The sequence below is a fragment of the Coptis chinensis genome, chromosome 7 (genome assembly GCF_015680905.1).
Source record: "Coptis chinensis isolate HL-2020 chromosome 7, ASM1568090v1, whole genome shotgun sequence".
NCBI lineage: Eukaryota > Viridiplantae > Streptophyta > Magnoliopsida > Ranunculales > Ranunculaceae > Coptis > Coptis chinensis.
Window position 1 is genome coordinate 60,189,048 of NC_141462.1, and position 13,202 is coordinate 60,202,249.

Consider the following 13,202-nt stretch of genomic DNA (forward strand, 5'->3'; position numbering starts at 1 on the left):
TGAAAACAAAGCGTATGAAGCCCTTTGGTGAAGAAATCAACGGTCTGATCTACAAAAGGTATAAATCGAACCAAGTGAGTTCTGGAAGAAACCTTCCCACCAACCAAGTGGTAATCCAACATAATATGCTTCGTTAAAAGCATGAAAAGTTGGATTTGAAGCCAAGTATGGTGCCGAAATGATCATTATAGAAGGGAAACTGGTGATCTAGGAGTATGTGAGCAACCCTACTAGTCACAGGCTCAAAGCACATACATGCGCAAGAGAACGGTATTAATAAATGGTATTTTATTAATAATATTTTAATAAAAAAATATTAAAGTTGCTTGATGAGAAAGAGACTAGCAGGATAGAGGAAGCAAAAACAGTGACTTGGTCCAATTTCAATCAGTAGTATGATGACTTTGGAGGAGGATGACGATGAAGAAGGCATGATCGACTTCAAGTGCTCTGGGGAGGAGACGCGAAGTAGGTATGGTGGTCATGAAAATGAGGTAGGTGGAGGTACTAGTGCTGGACTGCTGGACAGAGAATGATTCCACCATGGTGGTGGTTCCTAGTTTTTGCATTTTATTCTGTTTCTGCTTTCAGGACTTATTTGGCTACTGTACTTTTTCTTTCTCTTCTTTCTTTCGTTTCTGCCCTTTTTCATAATATGGGGTGATTGGGTGTACTTGGGTATTTTGGTTTTGGTCCTTGAAATTTTGGTGTTGATATAATTGTTGTATGAACTCCACCTTAGTGTCACTCCAAATGAACTCCACCACGAAAAGTTGACTTACAAGATGAATTGAGAGCTGATTTTTGGTGAAAATTGTCCTCACAAAAATTCAGCTCAATCAAATATGTTTAAACTTTTTGTTAAAAGTGTTTTTGACATAAAAAATAACTGGACGGTGGGATAAAATCATAGCATTCTAAACAAATTTTCACAAGGTTAGACATCTTCAAATGAACTGATTTTTCGTGAGGATAATCTCTACTGTGAGGAGAACTTGTCCTCCAAAAACCAGCCTCTAATTCATTGTTTTTTATGGTATAGTTAATATAAGTGGAGTTCATATAATCACCCCCGTTTATGAATTTAACATGTTTTGAGTTTGGTCTAGCCTTTTGCCCCTCTTCTGGTGCTGATGGAGCTGGTAAGCTGGTTATCCAGACACCAGATGGTCCAGAACAGGAGCGTAAAATACGTTTAGCAGCAGTAAGATGATCAGTTCGTTGTGCATTCTTGATTTGAGCAACATGATGCACAACATAGCCTATGTCAGTCCGATTGAGTGTCAGGTTTTGTGAACAACAATATAAATGCCAATATTCTGAAGCAGTAGAAACAAGATTATCATCAGTAGTTGAAAGCTGCGCCTTAACACTTAATGGAGTGCTAAAGGAGTAAAGGATTTACAATCTCGCTTTTTGCTGGAACAAAGAATGTTGAAGGTGTACTTTGTCTGTTGTAATTTCCAGAAAGTTATTAAATTGGTCGAGATCCTTAATCTCAAACACTTGGATGATGTCAAAGATGGTGTGTTCCCTGTGAGTATAACGTCATCAACATAGATTGGAAATATCATAAGCTGAGACCCTTTTCTGTATACAACCTTGTTATCATCCACATTCCACACAACTCTCTCTGCACTCAGATCCGATAAGGAACTAAAGCTTAGAAACCAGTCCTGGGGAGCCTGCTTGGGGCATTCATAGCTTTATGAAGCCAATAAACTGTTGACATATATGAGTGTCTCCAAGCCTACTCTAATATATTAATATAATTGACCCTTCACATAAGTTTGAGTTTATGGAGAAATTGGCAATTTAACATGGTATCAGAGTCTCTGGTTTCTGAGAGGTCTCGGGTTCAACTCTTGCCAGTTGAAGATGTCTAGTCCTTCTACCTGTGTATTTCCAGCGTGTATCGCCGAGGGAGAGTGTGGACATATATGATTGTCTCCAAGCCTACTCTAATATATTAATATAATTGACCTTTCACATAAGTTCGAGTTTATAGAGAAATTAGCAATTTAACATAAACATCCTGAGGACACTGAGCATCAATGATGCTAGGTGGCTCGGTAATATGTATCGCTGATACATTCCCATAAAGATAGGTGTTTCACATCAAGCAGTCTTAGAATAACAACACTAAGAACTTACCAATTTTACCGCCAACCTATTTCCATCAGCTCAGGGGTTGGAGCAAATGGAGTGTAGACACTAAGAATGTGAATTGCAGATTTTGTCAGAAGTTATTGGGAAATTCATTAAGTTGTAGGAACAGGCATTTCTGGAGAATTGGCATGTTCCTTTCCAATGTGTGTCCTTGGCGCTTTCTTTTCTTTGAAAATTTTCTGTCACTCTATAGCTGTGCAGTTTAAGCGGCTATTAATCGGCGAGTAATCGCTATGTGGTACTTCACCGATCCGATTAGCAAAAGATTTATAAATTTAAGCGGGAGCAAATAATCGGGCGATTTAGACCGATTAATCAGCCGATTTCCGATAAACCGGTTTCGAAAATGTGCCGATTTAGTCCGATTAGCAGCTTTGGGCTAACTTTTTCATCATATATATCTGAAAATGTGAAGCAGCATGAGGGGTGTAAAGAGCAAATCTAAATATGACACGCAAATCTAAAGATCAGTTGTCTTGAACTCGTGGTCAGAATGTTGTGTGCACAAAACCAGATCTGAGAAAGGTTGAAGACAATGGGGATACTTTATCAGAAACAAAAGGTTTGATCCAGTGTCACTCGGGTGTATGTAAACTACATATACAAGCAACGCCCATTTGTACTTAACAAACCTTATACAAACAAAGCCCATTTGACCTATGTATGTAAGCTACATATACAAACAAAGCCCATTTGACCTTATACAAACTTTGTTTTTTTTTGGTAAAGATATATCAATATTTTGTTATTACTATTGTATTTTAGGAGTTAAATTTATATTTAGTCCTCATTTAGTTTCCGATTAATCCCCGATTAATTGCGATTACTACGATTGCTGCCTATTAACGCTTAAACTGCACAGCTCTATAGATCTTGCACCAGGTCGAAAAGTCTGATTTGTAATGCTACTGAATAATTGAAGATTGTAAATACATTTTACGTGGTTGATAGTAAGCTAGTTTGATTACCCCCTTACCTGTGCAGGTCGCCAAGAGCATAAAAATGGAATTGACATCCAGACAAGCATCAATAGTGGTCAGCCTCGATGTGGAAAGAATTCAAGCTTTACACCTAAGTATTTCTGCTGACAGTGTAAAAAGATCTATCTTGCAAAATTTAAAGAAGTTAAAGGATCAGGTCAGGGATTCCACCTATGGTGTCGAACTGCCTATATGGTGTTTAATTTATTAATTATTAAAGCCTCATTCATGTATGTACCTCGCAGCATATTCGCACGATTGATGGTAGAAAGATAAGAATTTTTCCTCCTGAAACTGATAGGAATAAGCTCCATTTTGATTTGCACTCCCTCAAAGCCATGCTTCCAAAGGTTATTGTGAATGTGAGGCACTAACTTTACTTAAATGCTCATCTTATCATTGCTTTAATTTTAAATTTCATGTTTCTAGAGAGTAGCATTTGCGCAGATTAGTTGACAAGAATCTTTAATTCATACTGCTGGAGATTCTAATCCAAGTTCTTGCTCGTTTCATATACAGGGCATATCTACGGCTGAACGGGTAGTAATTAGCGAACAAAAGAAGAAATATAAACTGCTTGTTGAAGGGTCGGTTACTACATTCTTAATGCTACCTTACTCTTAAGAACTTTATGCACTTCATGTGGTTAAAGTTATTGACTCTCTTTGGTGTTTGGTCCTCTATGACATTTCCTTGGTGACATTGTGACAATGTTTTTAGTTTATAACACAGAACAAAACACCCAAAATATTCTGATGTCTGCAGAATGTACGAGGATAAAAATTTCAAGTATAATGGGTCCATATATATCCTGTTGACTTTTAATTGGCACATTCATTTTTACCTTCAAAAAATTCCATCTCCTGACACAGCATCAGAAATATCTCCAATACCTTCCTATATTTCAATGGTCTAAATCTCGCCTCTCCCTGGTACTTTGTTATTTGGTTTATTCCATCATTTTTGCTGTATGATTCTTAGCCGGTTTGCCTCCTTTGCATTTGGGATTTATGTATGTGAGGTCTATATTTGTCTCAGATTATGGTTGTCCTTCAAGAGGCCTCACTACGAGGTGGTTCGATGAGCATTTCTGTAGTATTATACTATTATTTATTACAACTCAACATGATAGGGTTCATACTTAATCAGTAAACTATTAAAGAAGCTTAAGTTGATCTTCTGAATTGGGTATCTTACCACGTTTATCTTTTGATTAGAGATCAAACAAACTAAAACTTCTTATTATTGATTGACTGAAAGTCTGAGACATAAAGCAGAAGTATTGTGCTTAGATAGATAGAATAGTGGACTTGACTTTCTACTGATTTATCTAACCTGGTACAATTATCAGAATGGAATATATTTATACTTTTTAATACTAATTGATGAATGAGCATATATGCTGATATCAGCATGACATCTGCACTTGTTGAAAATCAGTTTTTATTTGACTTGAACAAGAAAGGATTCTATTGTTTAATTTAGATTTTAGTTGTTATTCTATTTTATTACTAGTTTCTAAGTTAGGATCATATTTAGTTAGGATTACGAATAGACTAAAAGGTTATTTGGTAGTTTACAGGAGTTTGGTGGTTTCCTGTTGGAAATTCCAAATAGAATTAGGAGTTGTTTTCCTGCATTTAAAATAGGTTGTTATTGATTATTTTATTTGAAGAATTATTTTCTTTTAGTCGAAGATCAAACCCTTGTTTTAGGTATTTACATTTTATTTATTTATTTGTGTTCTTCATTGTTTAAGCTTCCACCAACAGTATTATATCACTACTCCTATGCTAATTATGGTTTCCGGATGGATGAGTGTTTATGACACTGATATTAGTTGTAACAAAGAAAATTGTATTCGATCTGTTGTTTAAAATTTCTTTGCGCTTTCAGTAAAAACCTCCGAGCAGTCATGGGCACTCCAGGAGTTGTTGGATGTGAAACAGTGAGTAATCATATAACCGAGGTCGAGGAAACGCTTGGAATTGAAGCTGCAAGGGATCGTATTATTTATGAGATTCAGGAGACCATGAAAGGTCATGGAATGAGCATAGACATGCGACATATGATGCTTTTAGCAGATCTAATGACATATAGGGTGAGTTGTTCTGCCCATTTAATATTTTTCATTACTGATGCCTAAAACTCGAATACAGTTTAGATGCAGCCATGCAGGTGATGACATACACTTGTTTCTGTTGTTCTAACAGGGTGAGGTGCTAGGAATCACACGATTTGGCATCCAAAAGATGAAAGAAAGTGTGTTGATGCTGGCATCATTTGAGAAAACAGCAGATCATCTTTTCAATGCTTCATTTAATGGTAGGCATGATAACATTGAGGGAGTAGGTGAATGCATCATCATGGGCATACCGATGCAAATAGGAACTGGAATACTTAAAGTTAGGCAAAGGTACAAACCCAACTCTTGATATCATATACTTGGTCATTTGAATTCTTGAGTGAATTGTACTGTTTATCCAACACTTTTCTATTACACATGGCAATTAATATACATACTTGCACAACATTTCTAATATGTGCTTTTCATTTGAATTCTTGAGTGGGATTTATTGTTTCTATTACACCCTTGACTTGTACCTACTTACACAACATGCTGGAAATCATTTCCATCGCTCCATAACCTAGATTTCAAAACTTATCCCAGTACTGGGGCATACTACATGATTCCTATTCCAGTGTCACATTATTTTAAAATTTTATGGAAAATAACACTTGTTTTACTAGGGGTCTGAGTTTCTCTCTATGAAGTACCCTTGCCAACCTACCTAGCTACTTTAGCCCTCTTCACACTTCTTGCCAGGGTCACATAAAATTTGGGAAAGACTGCTTTAATTTTTTTTGTGGGTTGATTGCTTTCAAACAGATCCGAAGGGGAAGATGCTACTTTTAAAGGTTCTTATGAAAATAATTTTACCACCCGCATACTTAATAATTGTGCTTAGAAGGTTTACCAAGTAGGTCGTTCAAAGCCTCTACTTAAAGGTCATTATAGATATAGATATACACCTACCCTTTTCATACATCTGTTTGCCATAATATGATCAAAAGTGTTACTCATCACCTCCTTCACACGCTTAGCATGAGCTATCCTACACAACTCAGCTACATTAGCTTCAGTCGGTGTTGGAATCGACATAGATTCCCAATACAACACTTTGGTCTTTCCTTCAATTATTGTTTCTTTCACCATTCATGATCTCTCATATCAACATATGGTGTCGCTATATTAGATTCCCTTGGCATGACAGGAGTCAATAAAGCATGGGTTCCACCTTTAGGGTTTGTTACTTTGTGATGCAACCAAATGTTCACCACTGCTGCATAGTTGTATCAGTACTAACGATATTTCTGACATCCCATTTGATGTACAGTAAGCATCGTCAGGCAATCAGATTATTGAAATTATTACTATGAAAAGAAAAAGATTATTATATGCATAAAACAATTACTTAATGCATGGATCAATATACATTTGACATATTATTGATTCACGAAAGAAAATTATGTTATGACATAATTATTCATCTAGCACTTGATCTGGCACATTCACACACGGAAGAGAAGATGATGTAAATTATGTGGTGGACGTGTCCAAGTTCAAGACCAAGGCTTTATTTTATTTATTTTAGTTTAGTTGGTCCACATGTCATTAGAATATTGGTTTGCTTTGCTGTCAAGTAAACCCTAGGTTAAAGCTGAGGTTTGTATCATTAGAAGGTTGGTTTCGGGCATTTAGGCTTTAGTTTAGGGCTTGTAACATGTTGAGATGTTTAGTCCCACATGGTTTATGTTAAGCACTGCATGAAAGTATATAAGCCTTGGGGCCTTTCCACTTAATACTATTTGGTTTTAAGTTTGATGCTAATCTTTAATATGGTATCGGAGCAGGCTATTGTGTTTGGACCGCCTTGTTGTTTGGTCCACGTAACCCAAGTATGTTTGTCAGTGTGTTAAGCTCATGTAATGCCACACATGAGGGGGCGTGCTGAGATGTTTAGTCACACATGGTATATGTTAAGCTACGCATAAAAGTATTTAAGTCTTGGGGTCTCTCCACTAATCACAAATTGGTTTTAAGTTAGATACTCATCTTTAATATAACATTAGAAGGTTGGTTGATTTCAGATTAATGAAGCCCCGCTTTCTCTAATTGTAATTTAGGGTTCTATTTAAAAAATTGATGTTTGATTATTTAATCGAAGCTTTCGCCGATTAGATCACATCAGAAAGTGGAGTAATAGGATTTTTCTGAGGTAGCTAAAGCTTACGTTGTAAGCATGTAGCCACTTCTGAAGATATGGTAATTGAGCAGTGAATATATCTGTAAATACGTTGTAATTACTAATTAGACTATGATCATTACTGTTTAGAAATATATGTTACTCAGTTCCAGTTCTGGTTCTTGCGGAGTTGTGGGTATCCATTGGATAGTAAAGTTCCCTTCCAGGTTCTCTTTCAATTGGTTTTAAAATCAGTTCCAGAACTGTAAATTCTTTGTGTGTTCCAATTTTTGTTAAACAAGTACCAATAATTGACAGCCGACCACTGACTGAAGTTCCTTTTGGACTTCAAGTTCCCCAAAAAGTGACCCCCGCCCAAAATTGTCAGAAGCTTACGTGAAAGGTTTTCGCTTCATGTTTGCAAAGGTTTATTGAGTTAGGATGCTAAAATTGACTTTTATTTATGCATCTTGACACAGCACCAGGATGATCTGACGGAATATTAATGTTGTGCAAATTTTTAGGCTCCGTGTATTCCTGTTGACGGATTTTCCATTTATTTTGGCCTTCATTCAGTAGAGGGCTCTGTTAATCCCTGTTTAGTGGTTATCGTATTCCTTTCCTCCATACAATAAAGAACAGTAACATCTCTTTCATCTGCTGCTGCTCTTTATCTGTATATTTGTGTGTGTGCGTGGGTCTAAATGAAAATATTCGCAACGACGTTGCCAAAGCCTGTTGTAACTCTTTTTGGTTTCATCTCTGCAGAGTTCAGCACGTTCCAAATTTGACCTATGCGATGGATCCAATTTTATCTTGAAGATAAGATATGAAGCTGGCATTTTCCAACATGTTTAAGCTGATAGTGGAAGTAAGCTCGCATTTTGATTTGTTACCCCAAGCGTGAGTGTTACGTGATCCAATCTTACTTTCGCTGTTTTTGATCTTTTAAATTGTTTTAATAGCGGTCCACCAAGTCCAAATGTGGAGATTGCTTTTGTGGTCTGTCATTATTTTTGGGTATTTACATGGTCCAAGATCGGTTGATGTGCAGAGTTACTGAAAATAGTGTACATCCTCAAAAATGTTTTACAGGGTTATTGAAATTAGAGTATAAGACTAATACTGATATTTTGGAGTTTTGTAATTATATATAAAAGTAAAAAACATGAAATGGTTGTGTTCTAAATTTCTATTAGCGCAAGTTGCACAGGATACCCCGACTCCTAATCGGCTAAAGTTGATATGCATTGAAATACACACGGTCGCGTATTTTACATGAATCATGAGTGGTCAGTTTCGGTGTTGGTTTTTGGGAGTCCGCATATAATTACTGAGCATGAGGATATGTGCTCCATATATGATAGCCTTTCTGTAATGGTCATGGACTAAAGTTTACAGTTACGTGTGCTATAGTGGTTTTACTTGGAAGCACGAGCTCCTAAACACTTCTAAATGGAGAAGTAATATTGCAATAACCAGATATCAAATGTGAGTGAAAACTAATTTTGAGTTTTGTTTGGCCAGAAGTTAAAGATGCTAATTTAACTGCTGTGCTCGCTATGATCGGTCTGCAGCGCCATGTGCCAGATCAGTTGTAGCTTACATTGTACCTTCTTATTGTTTTCGTTCACCCTTTCGATCATAAAATAAAGGAGGCAGAAATGACCATACGTACATAAAAAAGTGAACAAGGTTTGGAATCTTGCATAGATTTCTTGCCTTGTTAGAGTGTTTTCCTCCTCATATTTGAGACTAGTGAATGCCCGGCCTCGGTGATTGCGGGCCATGCAACACTTAACTTGTAAGAAAAAAGATGAATGAAGGAGTGCCTATGGTTCACGGTAAAGCAGCCTCATGTGCAAACAGGAGAGCCCACCTGGTCATGGAGGGCGTTGGTGTGTAGTGTGTAGTTGTGTACCCACTACCCACATAAGATCTCGAGATCTCATGCTGTCTAGGGGGATTCTGGTTCCAACCACCCAAAAACACATACCTCCTCGGCGGTCAACTGCTGTTAACCAGAGGAACCCTTGGCAGGAGACGATGACCCTGATGGCTCCGTCCTTGTCTAGTGGCGTTTGTTAACTATTTATATGGTAAACTGGTGAAGTAGTATGCTGAAGAATCCTCAGGGGTTGCCCCTAAGTTATATTAGAAGCAGAGAACCACAACATTGTTGGTTGCGCCACATCACAAGTCTGCTCTATGTAATATAGATGATTGCAGAATTGATTCTTTGATGTGGTTATCCTTTTCATATATTATTTTTTTAATTAGTGTTTTTAGCGGCCACCCTTATCAAATTGCAAGATTTTGACAGACGGAAGAAAATGTGTCATCTACGCATACAACGGCTTGTGCTAGATGTGCAAAACACAAGCATCTTTTCGGTCTTTTGGCAATTTTCAACCGTGCAAATCATCTAGCCAATCTCTGTGGGAGCATTTTGCATGGTTCCAATTCCAATCTACTTGCTCTAATTCAACAATCAATTAAGATTACATATTCTACCTTATTTTTACACATTACTGTCCAGAGTTTTGCTTTTAATGGTCATTGTTTTGAAAAAAGTCCTTGATATCAAAAACATTCTTTCCGAATCAATATCGTGAAGGCAAAGTTGAACTAAGTGGAGCTGAGTATAGACAATGATTTTCCATACTTGCATAAATTGAAACACTAGAAACATTTTCTAATGTTGTACTGTACAGATGATCATGAGTTCATTACAATGACTGGGATTAAGGGTATAAAGAAGAATCTTTTTGGCATCTCGTTATTAAGACATAGGTTAAGCCGTCGTAAGTCATAACTTTGCATGGAAATGGAGGCAAATTTAAGCAATTACAAAAAAGACAGGAGCAAATAAGCAAGAGAGACGAGAAAAAGCAGGCTAAAAAGGTGGTGGGTTGTTGTTGTTGGCATGTTTGATTGTCAAGGTCAACAGTCAAAGCTACAGCCAATGAAATACAAAACTAATCTCCACAATAGGAAAAAAGCTAAGCTAAGTTAGGCTCGTCGAAGAGAAGGAATATTTTGCAAGATTTGGAACCTAAACTTGTTTTTCATTACATATAAGAGAACATGTATAAGAAGATCGACAACACTTATTTTTTCCTGAAAAGAGTTTTTGTATTTATTGTCAAGAGTGAATCACATTAGTGTTTTTTCTTATCCGTTACATAATATTGTGTTCTATGTCAGACTATTGTCAATGACAATTCTGAATGGGGTATTCCAGCTAATGTTCATAAGCTGTCAAGACGAAACTGCCAACCAGATTTGAGGTATATATCCCCTGGATACTCTGAACTTCCTTTAAAAACATATTGTTGTTTTGTGTTAGATTCATAAACTTCTTGTTTCAAGCCCATACACATTTTGTCTTTCTGAAGATTTGAAGAGATTGAAGGTGTTGAATTCTGCAATGGGCGTTATTTAGTTGCTTCGATAAATTTAGTGGTGGTGGGCTAGTTTTAAATTGCGTACGCACAGGTCTCGTATTATTTCATCAGGACATGGTATATAACTTCCTTGGTGGTTGGTTTGAATGAGAGATGTGAGATATTATGACATCATCTAGATTTATGAAGATTGTTTCTCCTTGTTGGAAGTCCTCTGCTGTGGCTGATGATGATCCTAATGGAAGCAACAGTGGGAGTAGTAGAGATGGTTTGTTGTGGTATAAGGATTCTGGACATCATGCTTATGGAGAATTCTCAATGGCAGTAGTTCAGGCAAATAACTTGTTGGAGGATCAGAGCCAAATTGAGTCAGGACCCTTGAGTTCACTTGATTCAGGCCCTCAAGGGACATTTGTTGGGATTTATGATGGACATGGAGGACCAGAGACTTCACGGTTTGCTAATCAGAACCTGTTTCAATATTTAAAAAGTATGTTGTTCTTCTCTTCATTCTTTATAACTCTTCAATACTTTATATGAAAAACTGTGAGTCAGATTCTAAATATACTTAATTTGTGGCTGTAAATATGTCATACGGCTATGTGTTCTGAATTCTTCTCCCCACGACCGTACCAAGATGGCTACTAGCTAGTACCAACTTTCTCCATCCTTCGTCTGAAATTTCACATTCTAGTCTAACCATTCAAGTTTCCAGAACGAAGAAGAAAACCTAGCGTATTCTTGTGAATGGACTTTATTTACTGTGATAATATTGTTACCTTGTTTAAATATAGATAAAGAGAACTTGTTGAATGATAAAGGTTAGATCATATTCTTACGTGCTTCGAGACCATTAAAAGAAGTGCTACACAAGGGTACACTTCTTCTAACAACGTATAGTTGAGGCTTACTTTCAAATAATGGGAACAATTAACAACTGTAGCTCCATTTTGTCCAGCTATGGATCAGCACTAAATCGTGTACACATTTTGCTATCAATTCTACATTCTCCATTCGCGATTTTGTTTGTGGGTAATTGACATATAGCTTTGGTTACTAACTTGCAACTTATATGGTGTAGAATTCGCATCAGAGCAGCAGGGGATGTCAACGGAGGTTATCCACAAAGCGTTCTTAGCAACAGAAGAGGAATTTCTCTCACTAGTCAAGAAGCAGTGGCTTAGTAAACCACAACTTGCATCAGTGGGATCGTGCTGTTTAGTGGGAATCATATGCAGCGGAACACTCTATATCGCCAATGCAGGGGATTCTCGGGTAGTCTTAGGGAGATTGGATAAGGCCACGAAAGAAGCCACAGATGTTCAGTTGTCTACAGAACATAATGCAAGTATGGAATCTGTGAGAGAGGAGTTGCGGTCATTGCATCCCGATGATTCACAGATTGTAGTTCTAAAACACAAAGTATGGCGAATAAAGGGTATTATACAGGTATATTTCCTTTAACATTGTAACATTTTTGCAGCTTCAAATCATATTTTAAGTACTTGATGAGACAGATTAAATCATTCGAAGTAACTTGTGATGGTTATTTCAGGTTTCAAGATCCATTGGTGATGCCTATCTGAAGAATGCAGAGTTCAACAAAGAACCTCTGTTATCGAAATTTAGACTCTCAGAGCCTTTTTGCAAACCAATCCTTAATGCTGCACCAACAGTATGGATTCAAAAACTTCACCCCCAAGACCAGTTTCTTATATTTGCCTCTGACGGTCTATGGGAGCATCTTAGCAATAAGGAGGCTGTTAACATTGTCAACGAAAATCCATCACATGTAAGCTTTCTCATCTGACTTCCGAGTTCCACGCATTCAAAGTATACATATATTGCATACTAATAATTCCATGCGTTTGAAGGGAATTGCAAGGAGACTTGTTAAAGCTGCACTTCATGAAGCAGCAAAGAAAAGGGAGATGAGATATACGGACCTGAAAAAAATTGACCGAGGGGTGCGAAGGCATTTCCATGATGATATTACAGTCATAGTTTTGTTTCTAGATTCTAATTTGGTCAGTAAGAGCTCTTCACACCCCTCGTTGTCATTAAGAGGTTGGGATGGCACCATGCAAGCGTTGTAACCCAAAAAGCTTTAGAAGTTTAGAACTACGGCTCTTAGACTCATTTTTTCTAATTGTATCAGACAAAAAAAGACAAAAAAAATTAATCTATCTTCTTTTATAGCCAATCTCCATATTTTAGACGCATCTCAGAAATTTCTGAGAGCATTCGGTGATATTAAGCTTACATATGCAGCAAGAACATGGAATTAGGAAATTAAAGTGAATCTTAACTCTCTACGCATATAGGACTCATAGATTTGTGTAGGGAACCCTGTACTGAACGAAGTGCGCGAAGGAAGTGTACTCAAAGGTACAGTACGT

General features: G+C 37.1%; 2 protein-coding genes across 3 annotated transcripts in view; both read left to right on the forward strand.

Annotated features, from left to right (window-relative positions):
* The window catches only part of LOC147488202 (DNA-directed RNA polymerase III subunit 1-like), a 56,307-nt gene extending 47,722 nt beyond the window's left edge, over positions 1–8,585 (forward strand). The window contains 6 exon segments of the mRNA XM_086574996.1: positions 3,154–3,306; positions 3,395–3,511; positions 3,669–3,736; positions 5,046–5,250; positions 5,363–5,565; positions 8,165–8,585. Of these exon segments, the coding sequence (XP_086431122.1) occupies positions 3,154–3,306; positions 3,395–3,511; positions 3,669–3,736; positions 5,046–5,250; positions 5,363–5,565; positions 8,165–8,216 (798 nt within the window). The 3' untranslated portion in view covers positions 8,217–8,585.
* Positions 8,586–10,108: 1,523 nt separating this feature from the next.
* LOC147488204 (putative protein phosphatase 2C 38) lies at positions 10,109–13,006 on the forward strand. Of its 2 annotated transcripts, XM_086570819.1 has the most exons (5): positions 10,109–10,686; positions 10,795–11,293; positions 11,885–12,252; positions 12,359–12,595; positions 12,678–13,006. In XM_086570819.1, the coding sequence occupies exons 2-5, from the start codon at positions 10,969–10,971 to the stop codon at positions 12,897–12,899; spliced, it is 1,152 nt and encodes a 383-aa protein (XP_086426945.1). In that variant the 5' UTR covers positions 10,109–10,686; positions 10,795–10,968; the 3' UTR covers positions 12,900–13,006. The 2 variants fall into 2 exon arrangements, with proteins under 2 accessions (XP_086426945.1, XP_086426944.1); XM_086570818.1 differs by having other exon boundaries at positions 10,109–11,293.
* The last annotated feature ends 196 nt before the right edge of the window (positions 13,007–13,202 follow it).